General features: G+C 39.1%; 1 protein-coding gene across 1 annotated transcript; it reads left to right on the plus strand.

Annotated features, from left to right (window-relative positions):
- Positions 1–629: 629 nt before the first annotated feature.
- On the plus strand, positions 630–12,225 carry slc47a1 (solute carrier family 47 member 1; the record flags this gene model as incomplete). The annotated part of the gene is given in 19 exon segments (XM_079237836.1): positions 630–756; positions 2,629–2,709; positions 2,712–2,878; positions 4,188–4,289; positions 5,082–5,147; positions 5,256–5,404; positions 5,754–5,796; positions 6,121–6,165; positions 6,527–6,624; positions 7,148–7,245; positions 7,424–7,537; positions 8,089–8,156; positions 9,142–9,250; positions 9,580–9,655; positions 9,743–9,812; positions 9,919–10,051; positions 11,195–11,289; positions 11,641–11,745; positions 11,863–12,225. Coding segments are annotated over 19 exon segments (2,109 nt in total).
- Between the last annotated feature and the right edge of the window lie 5,445 nt (positions 12,226–17,670).

Raw genomic sequence — 17,670 nt, forward strand, 5'->3', positions numbered from 1 at the left:
TACATTTGCCAGGTGGATGCAAACATGACTCCAAATGAATGATAATGTCAACAAGTTTGCCATATACTTAGGTGATGACATGCCAAGTTGTTGTTGATTTTTCTCAAGTGATCGATGCGTTTGTCAGCCAGCCGCCACCACAGTGTGACCTTTCACCTTTGTGGAGAGCATGCATGTGCAAAAGAGCTGGCTTAGAGCAACAGCGTCATCTTCAGTCAGTTGAAGACTGTCTTAGTTGTTAAGCTACAAAACTGATGATTAGATCAGTGCTCAAAATGGTCAAAAAAGGGATTCTTCTTTGGTTCATGTATGACCTGTGAATAATAAATAGCACTTTATAAAATAAACTTTCCCAAGCGATAGCTTATCTTTGCTGTGTTTTCAGGCCATATGACCTGGACGTTTCCCTGTGTTTACTAAGGCCAGGTGTGTCCATGATGTTTCCAACAGCCCTCCCTCTCTTACCCACTAGAGAGAGGCATTGACCAGCTGGAAAGGTTTATTCAGCTGCAAATAGTAGACCAACAAGTTGTACACATTTTTAAAAAGAAAGAAAATAACATACTTGTTTTAGTCATGGTGTATGCACACGTTCTACCTTACTGCTCCTTCACACAAAACACTATAAAATGGATGCTTTTTTTCTCACCACTTTGGGATGGGAGGAAGAAGATGCTGTCGATCTGGATGTGATGAGGAGTGGAGTTCTGATGAGCTCAACCTGGACACTGCACGTGATGACTGGAGGTGAATGGGGTACAATGATTTAATCTAAAATGACAGAACATTTCAAATTTGACAGCAGAGACATGATTGGCTGATGAAGATTGTGTCAACATTTGGTCAGAAGAGTGAACGCCCATAATCAGCTGATTACGAACTGGCTACGAACTCTGATTGAATAGCATGAAAATAGTCGTTCTCATTGAACTTTGGCTGAGCTTCAGTTGCAGCTGATGCAACTGGCCTGGAACCGGTCCTGCCTACTGCCATGGCCCTGCTGATGGAACCGGCCTGGAACCAGGCCTGCCAGCTGCCATGGCCCTGCTTTCTCCTCCCACTGCCCCTGGGATGCCCCTTCTCTCTACCTCCTTCTGCTTAATGGATCGTGGCTGGATCATGGACCATGCCTACTACTCATTATATGAATAATTTCTGTCACATTCATTGAATGTGCTGTAACTCCGCTACGTTATTCATTCTGGTCACATGACATCTATTGCTTCTGTCCATGCGGGGAGAGGGATCCTCCTCTGTTGCTCTCCCTCAGGTTTCTTCCCCTTTTTTTTTCCCTGTGAAAGGGTTTTTACTATCTTTATTGGAAGTTTTTCCTGATCCGATGTGAGGTCCCGGGATAGGGATGTCGTGTACAGATTGTAAAGCCCTCCGAGGCAAACTTGTATTTGTGATGTTGGGCTATATAAAATAAACTGAATTGAATTATGGCTTTCACTACTTTTATATAATATGCAGTTCCCTTTGTCCGGTATCAACCACAAGCACACACTTTAGGCTTCTTAAAGTGGTAAACCTGAATCTGCTAACCTCTTTTCAGTCTGACAGCTTCTACTTACTCTCAAGAAAAGAAAAAGAATGTAAATCCCTATTGTGATTTTGACTGAGCATAAAAAGTGCCATTTTGATTAGTCATGCCACCCTCATACTTCCATCTTCTCTGTCCATGTATTTGCATTTGATAGAGGGAATTGCATTACATTATAAGCGTTGGACTTTTTATAAGCAGCACATGCTATTCAGTCAAGCTTCTCTAAAAAAATCCATATCTGTACGGTCAGATCAAAGGTTTGTAGCAATGGCAACATAGTTAATTAGGGGAAGGAATGTGCTCCTTTTGTAAAGTTACAATTGACTACCTCGCAACCTATAACACATGCAGGGATCTCTTGTTTCTTAACCCCCCCCCCCCACACACACGCGTTCAGCTGTAATTTGTAAGCCAGTAGCTGTGATTGTGACCTATTGGCCATACTGTTTTTACAAATGATGCATATCAATTGTGCACCTCCTGAGACTGTCTTTTCTGAACAGCCAAAGATACATGTCAGTGATTTAATTTCTATAGTCAGCCATTAACATATACGTTGAAGCTACCTGTAGATGAATACGTGTTTTAAGTTGCAAAGCTCTGTCAAGTTACAATTGATGAGAGCAGGTTTGTTTACACGTGTGTTTGTGTATGTGACAAGTACATGAGGAGGCTGACCCCAGGGTTAAAGTCAGTGGTCAAAGTACAGAGGTAGATAAGATCACTGTTAATTTGCACACACACATGTAATTAATTAATCAACGCTTGCAGAGCGTATGCCATCAGAGCTCTCTGTGTTTGCCGTGCAAACAAACATTCTTCATCAGATTACTACTGAGCCCTGTAAAGACCACACATGCACACACAAATACTCACTGTATTTCCTCACTTCCTAGAAACAACTTTTCCACTCCCTGTCACCTTGGTTTTCTTCACCTCCCTTCATTCTTATCTCCCTCCTCCTCCAAACCACATTGTATAATCAATAACTTCAAAGAACTGCATGTGCTTTATTTCTAAACCCAGATAGACCTACTGCCTCTTTCCCCACTCCCTCTCTCCCTCCCTCCCTTGTCCCTCAGCTTTTCTCCCTTCTTTTTGTTTTGTTCTGTTTGAATGGAGACGCTGGGTTCCCCGGACTCAGCACACCCATTGCCGGGTGCAGTGCCCGTTGATGGGGTTTCTGTTGCCAAGACGGCAAGGGCCGAGGGAGACGACGCGGCGGTGGCAGCCGTCAGCTCCAAACTTTTTCGGTGTGCGTGTGTGAGACGATGGCTACCACTGGCCTACAGAGAGGAACTCTACCAGATTTTACGGCTCATAGGTCCACTGGTGAGTAGGGGAAAGTTGAAGTGTTGGTGTGTGTGTGTTGGGGGGGGGAGGGGGAGGGCCTCAGTTACAAATTATAACTGAGGGCTTATTTCTACTCCTACTTCTAACCTGACGTGAGGAAAAACTGGGATGTAAATATGTGTTCAGCCTCTGACAGCTGTAATGACCAAAATGTATATTCTGCATGCTTACCCTTACTCATTAATGCCTGTCAGTGAATCCAGATGTAATATATTCATGGTCATATTTCCTCACCATAGTTTTTACAGGTGCAAGGTTGTCTCCCACAGTACTTTTTTCAATAAAAGAACATGATCCATTTTGTGTCACTGCATCTGAGGGATTGTTAGCTAGCTAACAGTGGCCAAACATATTGGTCCTGATGTGCCTTGATTGGTTTGGTGTTATTATAACGTTAACTAGCATTGACATTATGCTTTGTTTTTACAAATATATTATGTACATGTAAACAAAATAAAATAATACATAATAGACCCTTGCTGGAGACCAAATCTGATCTGGTGGCACCGATGAAAAACATTAAGAATAACTAAATAGAAATAGACAATTATCTCTTTGATGGTCTCATTTATTTATGTAGTTTATCCATTTAGTTTATTTTATTTTATTAACTGGATCCCCATTAGCTGACGCCTTAGCGGACGCTAATCTTCCTGGAGTCCACAGAAAAGACAAAACATAATACAGACAAGACATGATGTCAAACAAAAAGTTAAAACAGCACAATCAGAAATAGTTAAGATTGTACAGACAGATGCAAAGCACAGTCAGAGACTAGGATGTATGTTATCAGAACTGACCATATACCAATAGTATCCATAACTTCTTCAAAGAAAGATCAGGAGTCTACTAAGGAAATGGAGTTCATCAAATGGTCAGCGGTCTGAGGTGCGTCGTTAAGTTTTTTTCAAATGATAGTTTGATAGATAAGGTTTACATAAGGAGGTAGTGAGTTCCAAGCTATGATTGCAAGGTAAACTAGAAAATGCATTTCCTGCTGAAAATGGATGTTGGAATGCGAAAAAGGTGAAAGCTGAGAGCTTGAAGCTGAAATATTGGAAAAAATAACTTAATATGTCTGAAGTTACTACTAAATGGGCACTGTTACAAAGTACAATCTAACAGCGCAATCAATTACCAGTCCTGAAATATATTTACAATACGCAAATAAAATGTCATGGTGCCTAAAGTCTATCTAGGTGTGAACCTTACTCAGCTTTTTGATTTCACAACGCCGCTGTTCCACCTGATCAATGAATCAATCTAATTTGTTTGTTTGTTTCTACAGCTGCTGTCTCGGCTTCTGAACTTCCTCCTGACATTTGTTATCAGCATATTCTGTGGTCACATTGGCAATACAGAACTGGCTGGATACGCTCTGGCCTCAGTGGTGCTATTTTTACTCCTATTATCATTACTCACTATACTAATTCTACTGTTTGTCCTGCTGACAGTACTTTTCTCTAATCACATTTAGAAATCATTATTTTCCGTGTGTGATGCTAATTTTGTGTACCTTTAAACACGAATACTGCCAAAGAAACTTGGCAATACTGTGATATTCTATTCCAAAAAGGAACAGAAAGACAAATATATTTACATCCGGACCCACCATGTCCTATGGGGAACCGATACAGAAGGAACTGCTAAGATGTTGAAGAGCTGTTTGCAGACCAAAGAGAGGAGAAGCAATGACAAATGTACACACATAGTTTAAATGAAACATGTAATGGAATGAAAATGTACACAGACAATCAGAACAATAACGTTACATTATCTCCCCAGTTTCAAATTACATATCGATAGGTGGGTAAATTAGTAAAAGTACTGTTACCTTGACCCTCCCACCCCCCAAACAAACTTAAGTTGAAATAAAAGCAGTCTTCAAAATAAATACTGAAATATCTGTAAATATTAGCTGCTTTTTAAGGAGGTCATATCATTGAAATGGAGATGTCTTTTGGAAGAACTGAGAGCAAAAAGACAACTAATTAGGTCACACATGCACATAAACAACATCAACATTAGTTTGGTTGGCCATCTTGGTTTTCCAAAATATCTGTCTCTTTGGCTTGCTAAATATTGAAATCTGTTGCTGGAATACAATTAACAAAAGATTTTAGAACTAAAGTTGAACTATCACTGTTCTTTTTTTTTTTTTTTTTCACTTTTCAACTCTCAGATCATTAACATCACAACTGCAACAGGCTATGGCCTTTCCCTGGCCTGTGACACACTCGTTTCTCAGGTGAGCAAACCCCATCAACACTGTCCTAATTTGAATTGTGTACTATCGACAGAAAGGTTTTCATTTTGAGTTGATTCAGTTCTCTTTTGTCTCATTTGTGTTTTGCAGACGTTCGGCAGTAAGAACATGAAACGTGTGGGAGTAATCCTCCAAAGGAGTTCATTGATCCTGCTGCTGTTTTGTCTGCCCTGTTGGGGTCTTCTCATCAACACTCAAAACTTGCTGCTCATCTTGCACCAAGAGCATGAGGTGGCGAGGTAAATTAACAGTTTATGAAACGGATTGTTGTTAAAACCTTATAATATCAGTGTGTTCTGCATTCTGATGCTCGGTTGATGACAAACTAAGGCAAAAAAGAGACCCTTATCTTTAGTGCTATGCATGTTCTTATAGTCAGTATCTCTGTGTAGTGTATTATTCCAGTTTAGTGTGTGGAAGTATTTTATGAGTGTGCTTAAGTTCATCTTCATGTAGATATTTGTTCTTTTGTGAATATGCAGCTTTGCAAAGCAGGCATTTAATGTGATTTCAAAAAGAGGGGCACGTCTGAGCAAAAAGTGAATTAATGTGTTTGCTCAACTAAAATATTGTTTGTCTCCCTTTCAGAATTGCCCAGCTCTACGTGATGGCATTTCTCCCAGCTGTTCCAGTGAGTGCATTGAACTGAAACAGTGTGGACTAAAATATTTACTGCCTAATTCAATACATGTGGACAATACATGTTTTTGCAATATTATGCAGGTATTAGGACATACTATAGGCTCTGTATACAACAACAAAAACAAGAAGATTAGAAAGACAGTAGTATTAAACCATTTTCATCATATTATTAGCATGCATGCTAAATACAGTACAAATACAGTACTATTAACAGTTAAAAGCAGCAACAAATGTGTGTTTGTGAATCCTGGTTGGTATCTGAGAGGTCGGTCAGTTTTATTCTTTAAAAATTCCCCTTTGTTACCCGCTACAGGCCATGTTCCTGCACCAGCTACAAGTAGCCTACCTACAAAACCAAGTAAGTTTATAAGGGAAAACAGATGCACTTCTTTTGCACTGAATTTCAATGGTGCCCTGCCTTAAAAAATGGACGGCAATGTGTTTGTTTCCCCAAAACTACTGGCCTATTTGTGCGGACATTCCCGGTTCCCAGATATTGCATCCTTATGACTTTGATAAGCTGACTTTTCCTCTATTGCCCCCGTGAGGTTGACATTTGCGCTTTTTAGTGTAATGTCTTAACTGTTAAATGGATTGCTGTGCAATTTGGTTTAGACATTCATGTACGTATTCAGATACGTTTTTCTGATTGGCTATTCGTGTAGCCCATTTCTTTTTATTGATTGGCAGTTGAATTCATGTCTTAATTTGTCTGACAGGGGATCATTCTGCCACAGCTGTACACAGCAGCAGCAGCAAACATTTTTAATTTGGGGTCCAACTACGTCTTAATTTACAGCCTCGAGTTGGGAGTCATGTAAGTGTGTCACTTCTCCTTTCCTTTTTTTGTTTTGTTTCATGAACTTGTGTTGCAAGATATGGTGTCAAGTGCCCTAACCAATTAAATAGAGTTATGCGTCTAGACCATTTAAAGCAGAGACCATTTTTCTCTCACCTGAACACTGTTGTAACTGATGCATAAGCCGGGTGTTTTGAAAGAAGAGGACAGGAGGTCAGAGAGCTCATTATGCATTTTAATCTATCTAAGAATGATTTGTTTTTTGGCTAGAACAGAGCCAGCAATACACTGATGTTTATTGTTTTTGTCCATTATTTAGAAAAGGAGGCAGTGAAGGGTAAGAAGAGAAAGCTCTGACAGGAGTTGATCCTGGTCCAGCTGGACAAACATTTGATTCAACAGGCAGTCTACTTAACCAATCAGGTCCTTGTGGTCGGGTCCATCCCTCTCCTATTCCGAGAGGGGGAGGTGGAGGGGGAGAGGGAGAGGGAGAGAGGGAGAGAGATCAATATCAATGATGTTCTATCATGTGTGTTTGCAGTGGATCAGCAATAGCTAACGGCCTCTCTCAGATCGTTATCTGCCTGCTGCTGTTTGGCTACATCAGATGGAAGAAGCTTCATCAGCAGACATGGGGAGGTGAGTTACACACAAATGTTGATAAACTAAACGGCCAAATCAGCATTTCTATTACACATCTGGGTGAAAAGGCAAATGACGAATGTAAGCAATTGTGTTTTTTAAATCTGTCTTCAGAAATCTGTCACCACCTACAGGCCTTATTGAGTATACGCCGTCCGTGTTGAACTTTCTGCAGGTTGGTCCACTGACTGTCTGCAGGAGTGGGGCTCCTACATGAAGCTGGCTATTCCCAGTGCATTCATGATCTGCTTTGAATTTTGGATCTGGGAGATTGGAGGTCTCCTTGCTGGTCAGTGTGGCTTTTGTTTGAAATGTATTTCAAAGCCCTTTTGAGCAAGCTTGAAAAAGATTAAGTAAGGTCAAACTGGAGCATGTCTTTGTTTTTTTTGTTTTTTTACAAACAATACTTAAACCATTCGAATGATTGTAAAGAGCAACAAAGTGTATTGAATTGATTTACTGTAAACTGGGAAAAGAGGTAAATACACAAGTGTCTAATTGTGAATAAACAAACCACTTATAACAAGGTTTTAAAACATACAAATGGTTTTCTTTGTAGCTTAAAGCGTTAAAGGATATAACACAGGGCCTTCCCCACCCACAGTAACTATCTCCCTATAAATTAACTTTATTTGGTCAAATACAATGTGGGTGTTTCCACAAGCATTAAGAGAATAACCATATTTGTGACATGTAAAAATATCTTTTCTCTTTCCCATACATTTTACCTTTGTCAGATTAATAAACCAGCAGCCAGCTGTGTGCAGTTTACTGAATGTTTTTTGGTCAAACACGTTTCTTCTCTTTGCAAATGTCTGAATTTGACCTTTGTCATATTAGGTATACTAGGAGAGGCGGATCTGGCTGCCCAGCATGTGATCGTGGAAATAGGAGCCATTATATTTATGGTATGCATCATCCAATCTGTTCACTGGAACATTTATGTATTATTTAACAATAATTCAGGTAGGGGAATGCTCTTATTTACTTCAGATGAGATGGTTGATACTACTCTCAATATCTGTATGTCAAGTAAGGATCTAGATCAAGGAGGAGATTAGTTTAGTTTAGCATTAAGACTAAATGTAGGCACAAACAGCTAGCCTGGCTCTGTCTAAAGTTCAGGACTACAAAAATGAAAATATGTTGTTTACGTGTTGATACACGGCTGACCACACACTTTTCTTGTTACTACGGTGTTTATTGCTAGAGACATTCTGCAAAAAAGTGTTGTGTGGATAGATAAACTGTTGTTCCTCAAGATATAATTACAGTGCAACTTGTAACTTCCCTCAAATCACAAATGAATGTTTTTACATTTTTTCTACTAATGTAAAATTTAGCAAATGAGATAACAGTGTGCTGTATTTCGCACACTGGTTATCTCATCATCTTGGGGGTTCAGAGAACCCTTGATTTGACACCCTAAAAAGCCTAAGAAACAAAATGATCACAAGGTCTCTAAAATCATAAGACAATTTATCTGTCAGTTGCAACTGTCACTAAAATGTATTTTTGCCACTATTCTTTATTCAAACTGCAATACACTTATTCACAAATATGAATAGTGAGTGCGAGATACGATTTTTCACCATAAATGACAGATATCGAGGGAGTTCCCACACTGGAGATAACTAAATAGTGAGTGCTTATTGTGCTGGTAGGTTTACTTTTGAACTTTTGGACAGATGCATGGCTTACTGTTTTTCTGCTTCCAGTCTTTATGCTAAGCTAAGCTAACTGCCTTCTGCTTCCCGTGTTGTATTTCACACAAAGTTGACAGAGGGGTATTGATATGTTCACCAAACTATTAAAAAATAAAGAGTGAATAATGTATTCCAGAAAGCTGTGTCACTCATTGTAACATAAAAAAGTAACACGGGGTCATTGCAGTTCCCTCTAGGTGTCCATGCAGCTGCCTGTGTGCGTGTTGGGAATGCTCTGGGGGCCGGGAACACTACCAGAGCCATAGTCACCTGCAAAGTGGCGCTGGTTCTGGCAGGTATGAAAACATATATACTTGTAAACACAAACATACATAATTACTATAATCTTAACCGTGCCCACTGAGAATTCTTGATTCTGATTGGTTGGCAGGATTATTAATCCTTGCTAATACAGTATAACCGATTACATGTGTAATCAGTGTATTAAACAGAAACATTGGAGTTTGTTATTCCTATTTAAAAACACACACACAAAAAATAGATACCTGTAAGATCCACGCAACTTGACATTAAAATCTGTTTGATATTTTGTTAATCTGAACAATCGCGGAAAATACAGTACATCTTGTCACGTATTATCTTTTGTGTACTGTCTTCACTATAGGGGTGCTTGCTGTGTTCCAGGGTATTGTCATTGTTGGCAGTAAGTCCGCTGTTGGCTACATATTTACATCTGATGAGTGAGTTTTAGACCAACACACCTTCCTTCCTGCACCCCATAATGGCACCTCTGTTTAATGTTGATGCTCTTCTTCTACTGTCTGCAGAAACATTGTGAAGATTGTCTCAGATAACCTCACAGTCTACACATTTGTACAATTCTTTGATGCTATTCTGGTAAGTTATTTTGGAACAGAATAAATGTTCTTTTGTTTTGCATTGAGCTTGTGTTGAAGAGTATACACGCTCTTTTTCAATTGTTTCTGTCTGTGTGTGTTTTCAGTGTGTCTGCTCAGGGATTCTTATTGGATCCGGGATGCAGAAAATTGCTGCGTTGTCCAACCTAGTGTGTTACTACTGCATCGGTCTGCCAGTGGGAATAGCTCTGGTGTTTGCTGCCAAGCTCAGAATATTAGGTAATGTTTCCATCCTATTCTATTGCTGTATGTTTCTGCAAACAAGGTTTGATCTTACACTATCCTTTTTTGGCTCGGGGTCGAAGCATTGCAATCCAGTTGGACTCTAGATGGACAGTTTAAACAAAAATACTAATAATTGATACAGTAGAACCACAAATGTATATATTCTTCTTCCTTGTCAAAAGACTGGTGCCTACATTCCCCACAATGCCACTTGACCAACTGGCCTTGAGTTCAACATTTAGGCCGTGGACATCTTGTTTTTTTTGCCACCAGAGGTGACACAAGAAGGTGGAGTTAAATACAACCGAACGCTGACAAAGACATTTATAGGCTACCAACACTTTACAGGGAACTTTCATGAATTGAAAACACATTGGTTTCACTTTTCAGACTTAGAGGTTGCCGTCTGGCCTCAACAGACGCAGATTCAAGAGACATAATTTGAGTCAATTTATAAGACATCGCACAGCTCCCTCTGGAGCCACAAAAGGCATTATACAACTTATACAATATATGCAGTAGCACTCCTCAAGACCTGCAAACATACTTTGATGCTTAAAATAAGTGTCATTTAATTTGAGTTGTTAAAAGAGTGGACTTGATTAAATTAACTTAATATCCCTCGTAATACACTACTAAATGAAAAATATATAACATATATATGCCCCACAGTAAAGTTGATGTATACCAAACAACACTCTAATTTAGGTTAACTTCAACTGGATGTTAGGAACATTAATTCAGTTTCTTCCACAGAGTGTAATAATGATGTGAGGGTGGCTCTGATTTAATATGCAATATGATTGGGGTTCAGTGAATAATGCCTCTAGCAAACCTTTATAGTCACACACAGCCCTGTGTGGTCTTTAGTGAAATGTCTCAACAACTATCGAATAAATGGATTGCCACTCATGTCCCCCTTTGGATGAAATGTAATAACTTTGTTGTTCCCCTGACTTTTCATAGCACCATCAACAGGTAAAAATTGTAATTTGTCCAATAGCTGCTAGCGTAGCTGTATTTTAGTCTTTTTGTCATACATATTAAGAATATAATTTGTTTTTCTTCTTATGTGTATGAAGTGAATACTGTAGATCTTTCTTCATTGCATGTTTATTTGTGTCTGCCTCTGGTTAGGTTTGTGGGTAGGTATCTTGACGTGTGTTTTCTTGGAGACGGGTATCTTCCTCTTTATCATCTTCAAACTCAATTGGAAGAAAGTCTCATACAAGGTAGGATGAGCTTATCCTTCTTAAAACCATGCGTGGTAATTAAACCGTTTCAAGAATTTGGATTAGCCAATTAAATTTATGGCAGCATTTCAAATCTTTGTTTTGTTTCAGTTTCAGTTTTCTTTTGATTTATTTTCTTTTGCATAACTTTGAAGTTATCTCTCAACTCATTCACAATACACGGACAAACATACACGTTAGTGGTGAACATTGCATATAACATGCCACAAACTAATGCATTTGAATAGAATTAAGTGTTGGTCAATTTGTGGGTGACTGAATTCTCATCCAGGTTTTTCTATCTGAATGAAAAAAAAAAGATGTCTCATGTACCTCACTCTGTGTTTTCAGGCTCAACTGCGAGCTGGAAAGAAAATGGTGGTGATACCAAAGCGTCCTGTTAGTACAGTGCTGAGTCAGGCGATGGTGCCTGACATATCGGACTTCCCCAATACAGTAAGTGCATAATAAATAGTAAATGGTGTGTAGTTAAATATGGTTTTCTCCCTTGTCTGTTTATCATAATTGGGCTAGACACAGATTGATTAACAGCTTCATATTTGCAACCTGAAGGCCCAGTTGGACGGTGAAGAAGCTCCTAAAACGGAGGGCTACAGTCCAGTCAACACCCAGGATCAAGACCTGAAAGTGGGTCACGAGGCTGAGGCCAACAACACAAATACAGGAAGAGCTGAGGGGGACGCTGAAAGCACCAAAAATACTTCAAACACCAAAACTCCAGCGTTGCTTTCTGTCACTGAGCTGATCTTGCGTCGGGGACTCGTCTTCTTGGTTTCAGTTCTCATTTTAGCCATAGGTGTCGCTATTCACATTGCTTTCCCTGTACAGGAGCTCTCCATCCAGAGCAGGACCAACTTTACCCAGAACTGGACTAATGACTCTACTCCTACACCACTGGCCCCACATGACCTCTGAATGTAGACATCTAGCAGCTGAACACAATTCTCACAAACTGACAATTTAGATTCCCAGAGACCTGGGATACTGGATTTGCCTTGTGTGAAGACAAATATGTCTCAGTGTTGCACTAATCCACAAAAAGCTGGAAGCAATATCAAATGAGACTGAGACTGAAATGATGTTACAAACATCATGTTTCAACCTGCTCGGCCCGAGATGCTAAACTGGGACTACAATACACACAATAAACCCCTCACTAAAAGCCAACCAAGACATCAAGAAACAGATGTTCTTCCACAGTTGGCTTTTGATTTTTCCACTTTTCATTATCTTGATTTTGCCCAGAGACATTGTCTCTTACTGACCTTTAATCATGTTCTTGTGTTTTAACTGTAAACCCTGGTATTCTCCAGGACAGAGGTGATTGATGAATGATGATGATGCATATTAAGCTTGTTATTTTTTTTTACTGTAGATCGATGGCCAACATAATGTATGGCCATATGATGATGACTTAAATTAGCAATGAAACAATCCAAGCCAAATATAATATTTCCCCAAGAAATGTATCAAAGTCTGAACTGCAGACTGAATTATTCTTCTTAAATTCAGTTGAAGGGAAGAAATACAAACAATGTTGCCAATTTAAATTTCATCATATTCGTTGAACCTGTTAACCTCGAGCCTTATCCCTCGCAATAACAAAACATAGCCACAATTAATCTGGAATAGTTATTTCTTAACTGATTTGAAAGGTGTGATGCTAAGAAATATACATTGATTGTAAGTAAACATTTTCAATCACTATACCAGAGTAAATAAAGATGCAATTCAGGAAAACCATTTTTATCCTCACTTGGAACATAATCTGAATTTCAACAACATTATCACCATTGAAACAAGCTCTATGAATGAATAACAATGCAACGGGTTGGCTTTTTCTACTCTTTACTACAACTGGAACTGTACATTTGATGAAAAGACATTATAATACACAATTTGTGAAAGTAAAGTTGAAGCCAAAGCACCTGGGTGCAAAATAACATAGTCCTCTGTGAAGTACTTTGATAAGAAGATGCATGTCTGTGAATACATTCTACAGCAGCCGCTCTGTGTTTCGATGCGAGGATCTTTTGAATGCAACTTACTCGTATATTTTTACTACTTTAGTGTTAAATACTTAATTGGTGCTCAGACTGAAAGCTGAATACTCCACTTTCTCAAAATAGTATTACATACATGGGTCATATTCCATCTTGATTGTTGTAACGCCCCAGGGGTGATTGTAGAGGTCACTGACATTGACAGATATCAGTCATGTTACGCATCGTACCCAGAGTGGATTTACAGAGATGCGGTGAAAGTTTGTGGCTATTTTCGGCTGAGGGGGTTGGTGCGTCGGCTGGTGGGAACTATGCCTGCATCACTGTCAACCTCGCGCCAAAACGATATCAAAGGGGGGGAGGTCCAAAGATCGCCCTGCTACACACAGAGACCTGCATTATTTCTCGCTGTTACCCTCTTCTGCCCTACAGGTGTTTTCAGATCTCTAACCCTAACCTTAATAGACCTTTTTCAGATTGTAAACAATGACATACGTACGTGAGCGCACCACTACCTAAGATTGTGAATGCAATCTAAACAAATTCCAGATCCGTGTGCCATTAGTGAGTGGGAATACTTCACAAAGTGGCCCAGTAGTGGCCCAGATATACATAACCTAGCATGTAACATTAAACCAACAAGAAATTATGCGCATATGAATCCACTTTGTTATCTGTGGTCATGTATAGAACTTTAAATACTCAGAGTTTTGAGTTTATTGAGCTATGGATGCGGCCGTGACTATTTTATCTGGTGACTCTTAATCAAATGTGCTGTTGAAAACAATAACAAAACTTATCTGACCTCATAAAAGCCAATCCAATTTAAATACATCCTCATCTGTGTTTATTATCTACGCCAACCATTTATGCAAGTTACTATGAGCAACCATAGACACATCCAGATGAAAGTCACCAGTTAACTTCACTCATAATTCTGTAACACTTGAGTCCACTGTTGGCCGTCAATATTGACAATCGAACATGCAACCATTTTTATAATGTTAACCGTTTTAATTCACTCTTTAAAGCCGACTATCTCATCTGAACGGTTTAGTGGCAAAACGGTATTTCCTTTGCAAACATGCGCACGCACATCTTTGATGACATTGGCTATACAATATATTTATAGTGCCTACACCAAACCAACCCCCCCTCATCCAGTCCAGCTAATGAAATAAAAGCATCATATGAAGTGATCGATGTCCACTGTGAGCCTCTGTGAGATGACTGTATTGGTCGTTAATGGTAAATGTACATGCCCAATAACAACAGCAAATAAAAGTGCCATGGTGAAAGGACTATTGAGGCGTTTTGTTTAAAGCTGGAGTCCACATAATTCATAATAGTTATATATATATATATATATTTATTATAAATGTACTTAATCTTTTTTTTACTTGCAGTAGCTTTTGGATTTGTGAAATACGATTTTACTATTGCTGCTTTAGTTCATGTAAGAACTCAAAAAAAGTCAGATAAGGTTTAGCTATTAATGCAATAACTGATTCATCATAAAAAATTATTTAACTGCTGTTATTTATGGATATACACAGATTCTGCGCTTCAATATGGCACTTGATATTAAATGTCAACATCACTGCCAGACCTCAGTAACTCACGTCATACTCTGGACTTTGATTGCTCACTGTGTGCTGAAAATTGATTTTGAAAGAGGCAATCACTGAGTTCTGTCACTGAGTTCTTGTACATATACAATATATACAAAGAGTTGTCACGTGTTTTAGTGCATATTTGACACAAAGGTGCCACAAAAGATGACGACCCCAACAAAGGTAAAAAGACATATGATGGATTCAGGTAAATGTAATAGCCAGTAGTTCTGGACTGTTTCACTAAAGTATTGTGCCATATCGTTATCATATCATCACAACTTCCAGGTACATATATGCTGTATACAATATGAGTTTTCATAAGCCATTGTCACATGTTCTTGTCTAACGATACTGAAAGCAAATCTTTACACAGTCTCGTTAATGATGCCCCAGCGTGTCACTGATTGCAGTCTCTGGAGGTGAGCGGGCCAAGATTACAGTCTCTGTGAGGAGCCTGTGACAATGTCTGCGCTGATGAGCAAGACTGACGCTCAGGCGTAACCATGTGTGAATCAAGTCTGATTTACATGTTGAATAATGATGCATTAATATGAAAATGTCTTCACGGGACTGTTGCAAGCATCAATCTGTTGCAAGATTGAATCTGGTGCTGATGTCAGTCTGGAGAGTGCAGTGGCTTGTGGGTACACTGGCTCCATACAGAACAGAGAGGAGACTTTTATGGATACCTCTAAGGTGAAAGCAGCCACAAAAAAAACACCTTCATACAAATCTGGAATACATTTGGAATAAATAATTATTCTTTCATCTTCATACTTCTGTAAAGTAAGAATATGTGAATTTACTCTGAAGGTATTTACCAAATATGTAATTTGAGGCTACATTAAATACAAGGTGATGGAGATTAAAGTTATTTTGGATTACTGTAATCTAAGTGTCACTGACAAAAAGTTGAAGAGGAGATGCACCATACTGTCCTTTTACTCTAATTTGTTGCTGTTCATTGTCTGTGTGAACCAACTCCGACAATGTGGTCTCATATCAAGCAGTCTTGCACAGCATTATTTTAGAAATGGGCTAAGTTGTTGCATAGAGTTAGATGAGAAGATCAATTTGACTCAAGTCTGTATAGTAAATATGGGGTTAGAGCCAACAAGCGAATGCTCAACTAGTACGGATTAATCAAATCAGTGAGCTTTAGAGGTGGTGGCAGAATTGTGAATTATGTTACCTTTGGACAGGCCAGCTGTTTCTCCTTGTTTCCATCCTTTGTGCTAAACTAACTGGTTGTGAGGAGTGATGAGTAAATAAAGATCATTGTTTATTATAACAGATGATGTGCGATGATAATGTCGTGACAGAAAGTCTTTGACGCTTAGACTCTCCAGGGAGATTTGTAATCGAGGGGCGTCTGCCCTGAGAAGCAGCAACATAAATCCTCCCGTGGAGTCCAGAATCTGGCGGTGGCTGATGATTCTGTTGAGAGTGGAAGCTGTGGAGGATGATGAAGCTGCGAAAACTGGGCGGTGATGGGAGGTGCAGGGGCGTGGTTAACAACAGCGTGAACGTGCTAAAGGCGGAGAGAGAATCTTATTTAAAAAGTAGACGGCAGCAACAGTGTAGGTGTGTCGCTGTTGCTATTGAATGGATGTGACCAGCTGATGACAACAGCTGATTTAACGATTGACATCCCCTGAACAATAACAGCAAGGAAATTATGAGTGAACATGGGCGAGAGGAGCAAATGGCACGATATATGAGAAATGAGCGACAGACCTTAGCTTGCAAACACATAGTCTAACTCCTGAGTGAACAAATGCCAGAGTTTGATTTCCCAAACTGAAGAGCCAATGCTCGGAACAGTATCTCAGAAAATCACATGTGCTTAACAGCCTCCTGTAAAACAGAGTGGCTGTAACTGTGAAGTCTGGGCTGGCTAGTTAACTGCTCCTGGTGGTTGAACCTTTCATTATCATCAAATTTGGCAACACAGATCAAAGGAAAGAAAAAAAATATACCCAAGAAAAAGAGCAGCTTTTCTGTCTTTGATGATGAAAGCACACATCCACTGATGCGCTGTAGCCTATACATAGCATTTAATCATGCTCTTTCTAATTGTGGCATCCATTTAGACTTCATATTTCATAATGAGAACATATATTTCATCAGTCTTGATTGGAAACCATCTTACGCAGCATGTTTCTGTATAAAGGAGACATCCCTACACAGTATTTGTTTCTGTTCAGTCTTACATTGGCTGATCATTTAAGTCGTTTTTCACTTTCTAAATATGTCAAAAGGTAAGAACTGCAAAAGTGATGTGGTTTGAACTATTCATTTTAAGAAATAAAATACTATCACTATGAATAGATTCAATTTTAAAGACAAATCCTCATCGGTATGAAGGAAAACAAGGAATAATTCAAATGAATCTGAATTAAGTCAACAATTTTTTACGTTTTCAAAATGGTGCAATAATTGAATGCAGTTCCGGCAGTTTTTCATTGTGTAGCATGTATCATTGTTATGCAGATATGTCCCATTATTAGTGCATCATAAATGGTTTAGATGTTTTATAAAAGTGGGAGTATGGATTGGAAGTTTGTAGAAATTACTTCAGATGGTAAAATGGAAGCTATGGATAGCTGTATATTGCTATTGATTGTTGATGTCTGCTTATGTGTGTCGTGCTTTACTGCTACGCATGAAGATGTGTCCGTGCTCTCAGAGGCTGACTCACAGAGCTTGGTTCTGCACATACAAGTTCATGGTCACTCGTC

The sequence above is a fragment of the Taurulus bubalis genome, assembly GCF_910589615.1.
Source record: "Taurulus bubalis genome assembly, chromosome: 2".
Taxonomy (NCBI): domain Eukaryota; kingdom Metazoa; phylum Chordata; class Actinopteri; order Perciformes; family Cottidae; genus Taurulus; species Taurulus bubalis.